Raw genomic sequence first — 15947 nt, 5'->3', positions numbered from 1 at the left:
GTCGTATTCTTATGTCAGCATGTACAGAACATGAAAGTATTAAAAAAGTTATCATGCGAAGTTTGATTTTTTGTTCGAAATACTTCTACATGAGTTGTATAGTAGGTCTTTCATAAGAAAGTAGGATGACTCATCCTCATCTTTACAAAATATGAGACTAAATAGAGCTGAGCTTCAGAACCTGTAATGCACAGCTGGGAACATCAAATACAAAGATTCATCTATAATAATATATACTTTCAACAACAGGTATTGTCACTAACATTCTCAATTTAATGAAGCTATGGAAAATATTTCTTGCCAGCAAAAATGAACTTATTCAGCAAATTTACATTTCAGTGATTATGACAGTGAAGATGGGTCGGCCACTTTTAATCACCTGTGCAGGGCCTCAAAAATCCCATCGCCCGATGCCCGGGACCAGTCAATTTTCATTTCGGGCTATCAAATAAAGGTATCTTACTTGTCCATGGACTACTTGATTATTTCCACTTATGGTTTCAAACTGCAAATAATCTTGGATTAAATTTCATATCTGCTGATAATGAAGCTATTAAAATTTGCAACAATAGAGTAGAGCTAATAGAGAGTGAAATTATCACTCTTCAATAAATAGTCCTGTAAACATTAACATTAAGCATTGTGTCATAAAATCAGGGCAAGTGGAAAATTAGTCAGGACAAGTTACTTTCTTGCAGTCACTTGCCATGTGGCATGTGGCTTTTCAACATATTTTTGAACCCCTGCTGTGTTGTGACATGAAGTACCTCACATTTTAAGAAGCAGAAACAACATTCAGACATCTTCTTGATAACAAAAATGAGAAACAATCTTGAGGTAACAGAAATTTTTTATTGAAAGAAATATATTGAAGATTTTTACCCGTCCCTTTGCAACCAAACATAATTTTACTTGTATTTTAGATGTCACACATAAACTTATCTTTCATGACAACAAACTGGCCTTCAAAAGTCTCAGTTTTCAGAAGGTGTACTCAAATGTCAAAAGTTGTAAGGCTGCAATGATAAGTCATCATGATCAAAACTATCTCCATATTGTAATCAATATGTAAACAATGAAAATATATTGCACAAGCATTTAACACAAAACCACATACCCAGAAAATGCATATTTTTTCATGAAACAAAACTGAAACAATATACAGTGAGTAGGGTTTAATGAAAGCATTTCAGTCATATGGCTGTCAAGTTCAAGTGGCAGAAAATCACTCTTGCCTGTCTAAGATATTTACTATGTTAATGAAATCCACAAACACAGGAAAGAGCTGGCAAACGAGCTGGCAATGGGAGTCTGGGATTAGAGGATCCTCATCAATTAAGGGCCACAACTCTAGGCAACCTATGCTTCCAAAACAATATGCAATAAATCCTGCTCTACAAATGCATGAACAGTGATACTTAGAAAGTCATTATTAAATACTCATCCAATTTGATATCCTAAGCTTCCATGATACACAACCTAATTCCCAAAAATGTCTGACATATATTTAAATCAGAATGACATTTCAGTCTGTCCCAATACAGAGTTATGTTGTATATACACTCAAACATTATGTTGAAGATGAACAGGCCTACAAAAACACAATAGGCTATCTGACGTTAATCACAAATACAAAATGATGTTTGAAGAAAGGACCAAGCGTGGACCAAGCTTTCACTTCGAGATAGTTGTAAGTCTGAATGGTCGAAGCTCGACAAGGCAGTGTTGGACACTAAGATTTAACACACTTGATATGATATCTGGACAAATATCAAGAAGCAGCTATTTAAAAAAAATTCAGCATGAGTGTTTTTAAATAACCCAAGAAATGTTGATGCAAGCAATATACAAATAAATAGATGTATGCCAGGTCCCTGTGTGGCCAGGTGACTGAAGCTAGGCTTTTCCTTTACCCATTGCTCGAAAATGCTGATAGTAGTTGACAGTGACGTCCACCATCAGATCCTGGGTACACTCCGGCAGCTCCCCATTGCATTTACCTGTCATACAAATTGGTGAGTAAATTGAGTTGAGTTGAGTTGGGTTGAGTTGGGTTTTATATCATTAGCATTACTCAAGCCATATACTGACGAAATCAGGTCTGCATTTATAAACATTTTAAGTACAAATCCAAATGAGTTTTATTTGAAAAACATGTACATTTAACTATCCAACACGCTGTTTCATCCAACCTTTTTCCTCAGTTCCAGTGAGGGTGTGAAGACTCCTGTCCCTTTTGTTATTGACAAAGAGACAGGAGTCTTCACATGCATTTAATTTGTTTGACATTACTACTTATTTGACATTTTCCACAAGTAAATGTCCATTAGTAATGAACTGCAGTTGGGAGTGTTTGACGTATTTATTATAAGTGTTTGACTTGAGAAACTGTGGACATTATTGTGTTATGAAATATTTTACTATTGAAGTCCAACTGTGTATACCTACAGTTGTGTAGTTAAGGGGAAGTAACTGTACCTGGTGATCCTGAAAAGACTGTGAAAGGGGGAACAACTGTTTCTGGTGGCAACACTGTGTTGTCAGCTATAGCACAGCAGTCCTTGAGGACAGATCGACGACCCTGCAGAATGGAACCATAGGGTGTGGTAGTAACTACATGCCTGATAAACCCTGCGCATGGACAACTAAACCATATCTATCAAGATCCCATGTTGTATTTCTTGGTTGCTAGATGTATTTCTGACATTTACAAAAAATAAAAGGCAAGAAAATTCTATAACAAAATTGTCATGAGTGAGTGAGTTCAGCTTTACACCGCACTAAGCAATATTCCAACCATATGGCGGTGGTCTGTAAATAATCAAGTCTGGACCAGACAATCCAGTGATCAACAGCATGAGCATTGATCTGCGCAGTTGGGAACCAATGACGTGTCAACCAAGTCAACGATCATGACCACCTGATCCCGTTAGTTGCCTCTTACGACAAGCATAGTCGCCTTTTCTGGCAAGCATGAGTTGCTGAAGGCCTATTCTACCCCAGACAAGATGACTAGAGCAGGTTCTTTATCATTAAAAATTAACAGTGGCCACAGGTGAAAGTTCCAAAGGGCTTGAAGTTGGAACATCTCTGAGAAATATCAATTTCTTATAATTCAATCTTGCAGAAACACTTCCTGAACGTTAAGACAGAAACATAACAGGAAGCATATTAATCATGTTAATATTTAATACTTTCAAACTGACATGTTATGGACTATCACACTTACAATGATGCAGTTCTTGCCTATATGAACATAGGATCCAACCTGTGCTGCGTTGACAATGGAGTCTTCTTCAATCAACACATGATCACCTATATGCAAGGGGAAGAACGCAACACTGAAACAGACAAGTTTAATATATTAAATCTCCATTCTATTGTTGACCCTATTGTCTCAGACTTACATACCTTGGTCATCTCTTACTGAATGAAGTACCAATCAAACTGCCTCTGACGATATGTCTGAACCCTACTTAAACACAGATAAAATTAAAAATTAGAGCCTTGTGTGGGCTATCAGTATGCATAATATCAGACAACTGCAGTTAAAATTATTTTGGAAATTAAATGTTCCCGAGTACAAAGACAGGAGGTGAGGTGACAGAGGAGGCAAGTCCTTACTCTACAAGACATTCTGGTTGTATTTGAAATGAAACTCAAAGGCAAGTGGTGTACAAGTGAAATCTCTGTTTGCCTTAATCATGGAAACTATAATTGTAATCAAATTTGTAATATGACTGGATGGTTATTACTTGCATCAATCATTCAAACTGGACTTAAAACAAGGCTCTGGTGACAAATGGTTCAAGGGGTACAGATTATTTGTCCAACAGTTGATGTAAATGAAACATATATAAATTCAAATGTAAACTTTTCAAGGATAAATAAAATAAAAAACCAAAGCCTATTTTGCCAATGCTGTTGCAGTAATTTATTCATACTGAAAGCAGTCATAAATGATGGAATCTTTACACATTTAAGTCATTTCTAATGTTTATTTCGTATTATTTTTTCTTCAGTCATATTTTTGGAAGACAATTCAAAAGTGTAGCCTTATCCAGAGATACCTTTCCGGCCATTATTTGTGTACAGTTGGGAGAATATTTTTTTCATAAACTTGAAACTATGAAACATGCTAAAGCCAAGGGAACATGCTATCCAAGAAAAATTAACAAGTACAACACGGAATCCACATTATTATAAATTCAGGTTGACCTACAGACTGTGCAGTCATGGTAATATGTATTTGGAAACTTCTAAACCCTTCCTCCAGGATTATGACCGTGTCCTTTGGGCTCTTACAATTAATTTTATATACTGGTGACATGTTGCCAGAAAGTTACCACAATATGTCACTCACCCTTTACTGAACTTCTTAAATGCTGGCCTAATCACAGCTCCTTTGTTGATGACACAGTGACGACCTATCCTGACGTTTGCCAGGTCCCCTCGTATCACACAATCAGTCATTATGATTGTCTGCAAAAGATATTGGCATTGTAATGTGTGAGTTGCGTTGAATGAATCTCTACTGCTCCTAATGCATGCAACTGACCACAACAAGCTGCAAAACGTTAGATGACATCGTCACCTGTGACAGCTATTTTACAATCAAGACTGTTCTGTCACTAATATGTCAGTGTAAATGATCTTGTGTGGATAAGACAATCCAGTGATTGAAATAATGGGCAAACAACTGTTCGGACATGACAACATTCTTCAGACCAAGTCAGAAAATGATCAACAGTTCCTTAAAGCCACAGTCTACAACTACAAAGCGTGATAGGGCCTTTTCTACTCCAGAAAAGTGTATGAAAATCATCTTACTTGTAATGCTTAGCTGGCAACAATATCTAAGAAATATTTTTAAAATGAATAAAAGAACATTCAGGAATATCTCAGAGAGTCTAGATAAAGCTGCAGTACTTCACTCATGCAATGCAAAGTCTTCTCTGTTCAAATACTAGTCACTTGTGAATGTTTGGGTTGGGATACTAGCCTTCAGTAACCAATGTTTGTCATAAGGGGTGACTATTGGGATCAAGTGGTCAGGCTCACTGACTTGATTGACACGTTATCACTTCCCAATTACACAGATTGATGCTTGTGCTGTTGATCACACAATTGTCTGGTCTTGACTTGATTATTTACAGACCACCGCCATGTAGCTGGAATACTGCTGAGTGTGGTGTAAAACTAAACTCACTCAAATATTTACTCCACTGAAGCAAGAAGCTGAAGACAATTATAACAGATTCTGTCACCAGGCCTGTAACAGTAGTTTAAAACACAATGTTGACCTTTTCAATTGGGAAATATATCCTGACTGTCACCTGCCTGATCTGGAAAACAATGTTCTTATAAGGTCAGATGAAACTGAAAGGTCATTCACACTGGACCAGTAACTGGATGTCTTGGCATTGGTTGGTTAGAATTCAGATCAAAGGGAATAAAATCAACTAACACGACAACCATCTCAGAAACAAATTTGTCATATGCTTCATCTAGAGTGAGTGAGTTGGGTTTTACACTGCTTTTAGCAATATTCCGGCAATATCATGGTAGGGGACACCTGAAATGGACTTCACACACTGTAGGGGAATCAAACCCGGGCCTTCAGTGTAACGAGTGCACACTTTGACCACTAGGCCAGCCCACCGCCGAATGGGTATGAGTGAAAAAAAAAAAAAAGAGGGGAATGAGACAAAAAATGCCTTCCTACTTGGTGTTTGACGCTTCACAAGAATCATCAAATCAGCAGAATTGCACAGAAAATTCTCATCCCTGTTCATCTTCATCACTTGAATATTAAAACCATATGTCAGGGAAAGCACTTGTTCAGACTGTCTGGTGCCAAAATCATTGATCTTTAATCATTAGTGAAAATGGTCACAATACATTGGGACATCTTATCTAGTGCTTACTGAATCAGTCTCATTCGTTTCACACATCGCATATGCCTCACTGATCATAGGGATGGTTGTAATAGGGTTAAGGGAGGTTCGCCCCAACTGTATCCTTATCATGGCAGGTATTCTCTACCACTCACCCCTTTATAAATGATCCTTGGTGTTAATTATCCAGCCTTTATAAGGAATTCAACAACACACCATGAGGAAACTACACTTTTTATCAAGTTTCAGTTTCCCAGAGAAAATGACTACTTCACATGTGCATACAAGAATCATGATGACTTGGTAAAAGCATTGATATCCTGATACAGCACCCTTGGTCAAATGACAAAGTCATCGATTATAAGATTAACTCATTAGCTTTGCCCTGCTTCAACCCCTAATTTATTTTTTAATTGTTTGAGAACCTCTACCCATGCTTACCTTCCCATTTATGACAATGTTCTGGCTGCCACAGAGAACAGACATACGACTGACCTTGTTTCCTGATGCCTGAAAATACATGGACGAGAGTAAATATGGACTTGCGGTCGGCAATTAAATACACAATAGAATACAGTATTTGAGAATAGTATAGTATATGAATATAGTATGGTACATGTGCTAAACTTTGTATAGTTTACGAATGTTGCCAAATTATGTCGATTCTGCAACAAGCACTCACTGAAATATGTGGGTATGTGATTGAGTACATTTTTTATGAATGAAATAACTACAATAACAACATCATCAACGACATGTTTATGATTTCAATATTTTCATTGAATGATTCGTTTCGGCAGTCACCCACGCCACGGAGTTGGTGGCCTTGAGACCATCTCTTAATTCACATTCAAACGGCTATGTACGACCTACCGTTTCAATATATTCGGCATTCGAATAAAACACATCCTGCAGTTCCATGATAAGCGTCTTTAGCTCATTCCGATTTGCAGTTCTGAATCCTACAAAATGCTGTCAAAGTATCTGTGATGGCGGATGATGAATGAGAGTTACCTCCCTTTTGGTGAGTGGCGGACCACTAGCAAAATTTCCGTTTGCTGTCGAGCATTCCCGAACTTTATAGTTCGGACTGACTTTGGTACCATACATGGGAATGACACTTACACCAAGTCGTATCATTATTAGAGTATTCATCCAACTGACCCATATTGATCCAGATATATTTATTTGTATATTTTTTCTGTTTTCTTTTCCCGTTCATTTGTTTCTTTAGAGGTGTGTGTGTGGGGGGGTGGGGTGGGGTTGGGGTGGGGTTGGGGTTGGGGGTCGGGGTGTGTGTGTGAGGGTGGGGGGGGGGGGTTATAAGGTATTTAATGCACTGAATGTGTAATTCTGGAAATAAACAAAGGTACAGTTTGACTTTCATGTGTCCTTATTCATTTGTATGAGTACATATGCAAGCAAGCGCGTATATAATCGGACTTGTGTACTCTGCCAATAAATGTATACTTGTCTCCATACTTGCCTTGCCTTCAGTAACGCATTGTGTGCGTTTACAAACTAATGTCATTTCAGCAGACTGTTTCACATTTCAATAGACTGCCAGGAAAACAAAACACCTAGCTATGTTAACTGATGGTAGAAAGGTTCTAAGAAAGAAGAAGAAATGGTCATCTGAAATTACTGTTACAGTTCTCATAGTGTTGGACCTTAACTCGGCAATTTTTTGGCGAGTAACGTTCTGATCTTTGTTTTTAGCTAAATCCAGTTTTTCTTTTTCATTTTCTTATGATTACACTACAAATTTACAACATATTCTTATAACACACAAGTACATGTGATTTATTTACTTTACTTCTCTTGATTACAGGTAATTGGTAAAACATTAGTATACGAACACTGTAGGAAGTGAGTTTTACCCCATTCTGGCCAATAATCAAGCATCCTCTTTGGACCAGTAGTAATCCACCACCTGTGGCACCGCAGTTCGTTGTGTTACGCTCCCACGCTTGACAACACCAGAAACTCATGGTCGGTTCTAATCCCGGTTATCCTTGATTAGGTTTCTAGATTTGTTACCTCCATATCTCTGGTCATTTGTTACACCAAAGTGTTCAACGCTTGAGACATGTATTCATCACATCGGAGGCCCACAAATGATTCAGCTTTAAACACTGTACCTGTACTGGAAATTGACCCGGGTTTTCAGCCAAACGAATGGATCGATGCTTTAACCACTAACCCTGCCCACACCCCGTGATGACCCGGGTTAGAAATGATCTTCAGTAAAGCATGCTGTCGGAAGACGCGACGAACGGGATAGGGTGGTCAGGCTCGCTGAATTGGTTGACGTATGTCATTGTGTTCCAATTGCGTAGATCGATGATCATGATGTTGATCAGTGGATGCCCGGGTCCAGACTCGAATATTGACAGACCGCTGTTATATAGCTGGAATATTGCAGGATGCAGTGTTAAACAACCAGCAAACCACATATCGTATAGCTCTCTGTGTCTGATGTTACGCCTCCTTTAGCAATAAGCCAACACTAGAAAGGAGAGGGACCCATAACGTAACTTCTCCCGCTTGTACCCAGTTTGGGAATCCGAACTAAGGTCTTTGGCGTGATGAGTGAACGCATTCCCCACTGGCCTTCTTACCCCTTCACAACGTTGTTTGAGTTCAGATGTTGCTCTGAAACACCTCTCCTGGGAACTATTGTTTATATTATCCAACAATACTGTTTAGCTACAATAACACACCTGTTGTTTTCTCATGGGTGAAAGACGTGTCGTTATGATGTTATATGTTCACATGTATTTACCTATGTTCTAACATGATAAGGGCCGGTGGGGTAGCCTAGTGGTTAAATCATTCGCCAGTCATCCCGAAGACCCAGTTCGATTGCCAACATGGGTACAGTATGTGAAGTCCATTTCTGGTGTCCCCCAGAATATTGCTGGAATATTGCTAAGAGTGGCGTTATATAAGAGTGAGTTACTCACTCATCCAGCATGACATTATTGTCCTCTCTATTTATAGTATTCCCAGATATTATCCAATATCTAAAATTATAATACATTTATAAGTATAGAAGTTTTACTTAAATACGCTGACATGTGAGTCTGTTCAGTAGGTGTGTCTTTTCATTAGTCGTGAGACCTCCTTGCCCTGCAAGACAAGATTGAATGCGCCCAGATACACTACAGATCAAAGTTTGTAGGAACTCGTGCGTCACTGTATTCCAATATTTGGCTACTTCTTTCTTCAGATCCTCAGTATTTCTAAGTCGCTTATGGTCTACTCTCTCCTTCATTCCCAACACATCCTCGACAGGGTAACGATCTTGATGTAGCTTGACCAGTCTTAAATTCAACTTAAACATTTTTGTCCGTCAACCACATTTTTGTGAAGCCCACAATGTGTTTTGAGTCGTTTTCATAATGGCCCTTTTGCATTAGTCACAGTCCTGTCAAAATCATCTGGAAATAAGTTTCCCTTCTTTTCTGCTTTCAAATCTACCATGTCATCAAAGGAAACTGTCTGCTACATCAGGGGAAATAACTCTTGATGTAATAAGGTTCATTCTTAAGTCTACAGGAGTTGCCTCGATCCATACTGAAAATCTTGCTACATAATGTAACACCTATTTTAAGATTCTATTATCAGTATTAGGAAACAAAGATTATCTCAGTACATTCTGGGAACACTGTAAGTTTATACTGGATACCTTTTTCTGGTACCCCCTGCTGTGATGTTGCCGGAATATTGCATAAATTCGTATTCAGTTCAATAGTCATAAAACTCGCGAACAAAAGATTTACATGTTGTATTTTCTTTATACATGCCTTAGAAAATTAAATATGATGAGTATTAAAGACTGAAATAAAGATGATTGTTTTGTTTGTTTACTGTTTAACGCCGCACTCGGCAATATCCAAGCGTCCTTGATGCATTTAAGAAAACATTAACATTACATATGGCATACTCCTTAATGTAGCTTATCCATTGCTTGATAACGGTGTCAGCATATACACCAACATCCATTACAATAAATAAGCTGTCTACCCATAAAAAACCCATCCCTGTTAATCATACCAGCTTCGGAATGCCAATCAAAGAAGAAATTGCATATGACAGCAATATACCTTCCTACTCATTGACAACGCTGCAGTAAAACACCTGTAGTGGTGCCACACAGGTCAAACCTCATCCTCAGAAAATATATCTACATACATAATACCATATTTACATAGATAATAAAAAGCCGTATATAATTTACTCTCAAAACATTATGCATGCCGTATTCCCAGAGGGCTCTGTTATATGACACGACAGAGCAATCGATCACAGGCTACAGTGTGGATACATACATACACGCTGTGCGAGACACGATGTACATATACATATATGTACTCCGAAGAGTTGCCCCTGACACGTGTATTGGCGTACAGACGGGTGACGTGGAAATAGCCACGCTATGTATAAAACTGATGTTCGGGAACACTGTCTGACAGAAACTTACATTGCATTGGATGATTAAATATTGATGTGTTAAGGACGCCAGGGTGACATCGTATTGACCTGAGGCACCCATATGAACAATTTACTCTATTTTGTCACAATTTGAATTTATTTCTAAACAATAGTTTCATTTTTATGTTTGCGTATTTCTTGTGCAGTCTGTGATTGTTCATGCTAAATAAAAAGCGAAACGATTGTCGTAATTAACTATCTTTCGTGAAAATATCATAGATTGATCGTGTAAGAATGATAAGGGGACGGTGTCACAATTACCGAGGTATTTTCTTTTACCAAGCATATGTTAGTTGTTATATGTGGTAATAAAACCTGTCTCTACGCACGAGGACAAACATGGAAATAAATTTAGGCCTAATGGTTTTGGGCATCGGACTCTGCACATTTAATCAGGATAATGGAAAGCGTGGATTAAATTGTCACAGCTCAATTTGAGACCTCAAATGCTTTATTTTTCTTAAATAACTTTAAATTCGTACTTATAGTTTGATGAGACTACCTTGAATAATTTATTCGATCTTACTAATCAATTCGATCTTAAGAAATTTCGTGAATGATGTGTTTACAATAAAATCTGTAAAAATCCAAGTTGAAGATCTGTGTCACCACATGAGACATGTATATTGATATTTTGATTTACAGGCCTGAATATTTCTTTAATGTGACAACAAGGTTAGTTTCCGTCAGAATAATTATGCTTTGGGGAATTCCACGTGAGCGGTGCTGACTGTAAATGTTTTATAGCACGGTGACAACGTGAAAGAGTAAAATGTGGAACTTATGATTATGTCCCTTTCAATGTTCTGCCACGTAGAATAGATCTGCGCATGCGGCGGTTGTGCGACTTCCGGAAAACAGCCTGTTCGGCGAGATAGTGACAAAGCCAACGAAATGTTTCCTGTGTAGCGAATATATAATTCTTTATACCGAAGTGGCTGTTGTACGCAGTATTTGGAAACTAGATGAATTGAAATTGCACCTGTTTATAACTAGATGAGTGTCTGATCAATGTGAGTGGAGAGTCTAATACTTGTGGTGAATCACGTAACATGGCGGATCCTCGACTCGCGTTTGGAAACAATTTCCAGCCAAATCGACCTCCTGGGCCCCAAACTGTCTCAAATCCAGGATTTCCGACGAACCAACAACATGCAGGTACTGGATATGTTTAGGAAATTGTGTGGTTCATTTGGAAAACGTACGAAGAGTCCATCCGTTTGGCATGTTGACGTGACATGACTAGCCTAATTTTTCCACAGGACACCTGTCAAACATAATAATATTGCTGGTAATGAGTATCTTATTATGTAAGGTATATGTAAAGAAGTCTGTGTAGACACCAGAACACAAGTTGCTAACAGTGAGGTTATTTTCCATTTGCTGTACTCAGTAATTCGACAGCATGATGTTGAAATCTGATCTCATTTCATCTAACATTTAGTCATGACACGTTTCACGTTTGATTAAAATAATTTCAATATGGTCTAGCTATAGATACCCAGGAGAAGGGGTGGAATGGAAATAAGCTAAGTTAACATTCATGTCAGTTAACGGCACATAATGTACTTCACCCACAAATCTGAAGAGTGAAATAAATCAAGTAAAGAAGAAACACTTTTTGTGAAATTGTTGTGACTTGCTCAGGAAAAAGACAAGAATGTTAGTGTTGGTAATTAGTTTTGGGACATTACTCATCTCCTTCAAAATACCTGCAGTCCAAACTACAAGAAACCAACAATAATTCTCAATTGTGGAATTATGCTTCACGTCATGTTAGGTGTGTGCATGCACATAAGTTGGGAGAGTTTGTACCAGTACTATGACATTTACATGGTGCTAGTATTATACCCTACTTACAAACATTTTACTGACAATGGTGACATCGACAATGGCCAGTCCTAGCCCTTTAATATCAAGTGCAAGGCAGGTAATCAACGAGTAACATCTTTTGTAAAAATGGATTAAGCCATTTACCTGCTCCCAGAGAAGACACTTGATTAGTTTGACCATGGACACAGTACCCTTAACCATGACTTATTCTGCTAAAGGAATTATACAAAAAAATCTAGGGTGAAATTAGAAATATAAACTCTAAATGTTTTATGTTTTTCACAGTGCTGATCAGTTTCTGCTGTTATTTGCACCTAAACTATATGAACTAAGATATTGATACAAAGAAGCAGGAAAGAAAGTCATGCTTAGTTTTAACTATGTTTATGATGAGACTTGATATGTTGCACAATGTTAAAAGTTAAAAAGGTGTATTGTGAAAGTCTCTAATGGATTAGTGGTATATGTAATCAAACTAAACAGCTCTGTGACTCTTAGATTGTATATCATACTCTTACATTTGTGTTAGGAACGCCTTGACAATTCCAGATAAGAATTGGTTCCTAACAGATCTTTGCTGGCCATAAGGGGAAATGTTACAAATTTGGTGGGCAGAATCAGTGACTTATTTGATTGGATGGCTTTTTAGATCAGTGCTCACAAAATCAATTATTGGATGGTTTAGATTTCATTATTTTGCAGACTCCTGGCATAGAGCTGGATTATTGATAATTGCGATGTCCTCATATGGAATGTAACGACAGACTTCATAAATGTAAAAGTGTAATATTATGATTGATTACTTTCAGCAGTTTATTTGTCCTCTAAGTTTGTCCCAGTAACAATTGGTAAGGCACTTGACTAATTACCACTTGGTGCTATCTGACTTGCTATTGTTACTGCCTGATTGACAGGGTGGAATCAAATGGCTGTACAGGGATACACAGGAGCAATGAGGAGACTAATGTCATACTACTGCTTAACGAATTGATTTTGCTTGTAATGCAGCCTTAATCTGTTGAGTCATTCTTATTTTAATCAGGGATGGCAATTTTCAGTAGATCTGCGGAAATCTTCGGAATTAAATGAAATCGACTGATCTTGACCTGCCCAGGACACAGTTGGGACTCCAGCTGATTTTCGGCTGAAATCAACTGTTGCCATCCCGGTAAAAGCTATTTCAGTTAATACATGTGACTGATGAAGGTTATCAGCAACCCATGCTTGCCACAAGGGATCTGGTAGTCAGACTCACTGACTTGGTTGACACACATCGTATCTCACATTGTGTAGATGGTTGCTTAGGATGAATGTCATATAGTCAAAATATTGCATAGCATGGCGTTAAACAAGTAACAAAATAGTTTGTGTCCATTTGTAGCACCAGAAAAGTAGCGGTAAGTCGCTCTGAAAAGACATATCCACAAACTCCAGATTGAAAATTCCTATTCATCTCATATGCAGCTTTTCCTTTAGAATGATTTATTTAAATACTTTTTAAATATCATACTCAATCTTTTTTCAGCTCCAGGCATGCCACCGAAAATGGGAATGCCCCAAGGTCCACCTGGGCAGTTCAGTGGTGGACCCCGGCCTCCCCTGCCGCCAATGACAGGGGCTCCTTCAGTACCACCATTTTCAGGCATGCCTCCCCCATTACATGGCAACATGCCTCCACAAGGTGGTCCAAGACCTCCAGTTAATGGCTTTTCAGGCCCACCATCTATGCATCCCCCAGGAACTGGTGTGACAAGGACTCCTGGACCACCCTCTGGAATGATGGGTTCTCCACTTTCTTCTGTTGCTCCAGGAAATATTAATGTGTCATCCCAACAAATACCCGGACCTTTCAATCCTCAAGTTTCACAAACAGGACAAATGTTAAATGGACCATCAAGCCAGACCACAGTCAATGGATATCAGGGTGGTCCTCCTCCACCTTCACAGGGTCAACAGTACGCAGGTCCTCCTGTACGGCCTGGAGGACCTCCTATGGGAGGATCTGCACCCAATTTTAGACCTCCAGGACCGCCAACCCATGGTGGTCCTCCACAAGGTCCTCCTCCAATGAGGCCACCGGGACCCACATTACCTCCTGTCTCTGCTAGTCAAGGTCCACCACCAATGCGACCCCCAGGACCTGGACAACCTCCTCCTGTTGTCTCTGTAGGGCAGGGACCTCCAACAACTCGACCTCCAGGTCCAGGGCAACCACCAGGTCTAGGTCAACCTCCACCAACAGTATTGGGCTCTCAGGGGATGGGCCCACCTCTAGGGCCACCTGGCCCACCCCTTTCTCAGGGGCAGAACACAAGTAAGTTTGATACCTCCATCCTGTAATCCTTTTGGGCTGCTTTCATATCCCAAGCTGATTTCCTTGCTGCTGTGGTGCAAGTCATGTGTCAGTGTACAAATATATCGCATTAAACACATATAGGACATACTGTAACAATAAAATTAACATGTTATCAGCTAAGTATTTATGATAAGTGCAGCACAAAATTCACTTACATTCTTTTACTTAACGCATGCATGTCTTGCTTAAATTAGAGCAAAAACAAATAACAGTTGGTAAAATCCCTAGTGCATCTGCATATATACTGGTGGATTATATTGATATTTGAGAGCATAATCAATTTTGTGCTGGTGAAGTTCCTCGTGCAATAATTATCAGTCAGCTGTATCATCTGATGATCATCAGACAGAGACGGGCAGCAGATGTAGATTATCCCTGCAATGTAATGTTTACTCTTTGAATGTTGGTAATTAACTTCATCCCAGAATGTTTAGTTATGTGCTTGGCTAGGCTATGTTAACATAGTTAAAAGTAAGTTTTGAGTAAAAAATGTAAATGTAATGACAGCTGCAGGCCGGCCATAAAGTGGAAGTAGTTTAATTGTTCTGAAATTGGCATTACTTTAGTTTCATCTTTTTCCCAACAGGTTGATATTCATAACAACAGCTGTTTGTGTTCCTAGGAGATTTTTTGCCCAAATCACTTTAGAAATGTTAGTATATGGGTCTTTGGTAATGAAAACGTTCCCATACTCTAGATAAAAAGCTGTCTTTTTGTGTATGTTTCAATCATTTTCCTGTAATGGATTGCCAAGTACTATTTTTGCTGAGCTTGTTTGAGCAGAATGAAATTTCTTCTGTATAATGGACTAGGTATGTCCGATAATCTTTGTGTATGTAGTATTTTGGTTACCTACACTTGATATACCTAACACTTTGATTGACTTCATCCTCATGAACATCTGGGTTAGAATTGATATTTAGTATTGAGGTTTAGCACCCCAAGACAAAGAGGTGATCGACAGTTTTGGGTGGTCAGGCTCTCAGAGTATACTGACTCATGTCATCATATCCCAGTTGTGTAGATCGATGCTCATGCTGTTCATCCCTGGAATGTCAGGTCCAGTCCCGATTATTTACAGACCCCTGTCATATAGGTGGAATATTTCTGAGTGCGGTGTAAAAGTAAACTCAATCTCAACTTCAGTACAAAATATATCGTGTCTTTTACACAAGACATTAGCATTGCAAGGATGTGTGAAGATCCAGTTTGCATTAATCTAACTGCTTTGCGTGAATTCTTGCTCTTTGTGGGCGCTTGATCATTATGCTCTCTTAAGGGAACTCTACCTCTTCAATTTTATGCGTGGTCTCTTTGGAATTTTATAATTTATAACATCCTTTGTATCTGGGATTGGGTTCAAA

At 38.6% G+C, this 15947-nt stretch overlaps 2 protein-coding genes across 4 annotated transcripts in view; one reads left to right on the top strand and one right to left on the bottom strand.

Moving 5' to 3' along the window:
* Nucleotides 1–832: 832 nt before the first annotated feature.
* LOC137284526 (dynactin subunit 5-like) lies at nucleotides 833–6925 on the bottom strand. The gene is made up of 6 exons (XM_067816359.1): nucleotides 6771–6925; nucleotides 6339–6407; nucleotides 4364–4482; nucleotides 3230–3341; nucleotides 2479–2581; nucleotides 833–2000 (listed from the first exon to the last, which is right to left on the bottom strand). Exons 1-6 carry the CDS (start codon nucleotides 6816–6818, stop codon nucleotides 1897–1899), a joined length of 555 nt encoding a protein of 184 aa, XP_067672460.1. The 5' UTR covers nucleotides 6819–6925; the 3' UTR covers nucleotides 833–1896.
* A 4297-nt stretch (nucleotides 6926–11222) lies between these two features.
* The window catches only part of LOC137284516 (protein transport protein Sec24A-like), a 38279-nt gene continuing 33554 nt past the window's right edge, over nucleotides 11223–15947 (top strand). For 2 of the 3 annotated variants that reach the window (XM_067816347.1, XM_067816346.1), the window contains exons 1-2: nucleotides 11223–11552; nucleotides 13753–14541. In XM_067816347.1, the coding sequence (XP_067672448.1) occupies nucleotides 11447–11552; nucleotides 13753–14541 (895 nt within the window). In that variant the 5' untranslated portion in view covers nucleotides 11223–11446. The remainder of the gene's footprint in view (nucleotides 11553–13752; nucleotides 14542–15947) is intronic. The other variant, XM_067816345.1, reaches the window with a different exon arrangement.

The sequence above is a fragment of the Haliotis asinina genome, chromosome 5, assembly GCF_037392515.1.
Source record: "Haliotis asinina isolate JCU_RB_2024 chromosome 5, JCU_Hal_asi_v2, whole genome shotgun sequence".
NCBI classification, from domain to species: Eukaryota; Metazoa; Mollusca; class Gastropoda; order Lepetellida; family Haliotidae; genus Haliotis; species Haliotis asinina.
The sequence above is the reverse complement of the archived record's forward strand: the minus strand, read 5'-3'. Positions and strand labels throughout refer to the sequence as shown.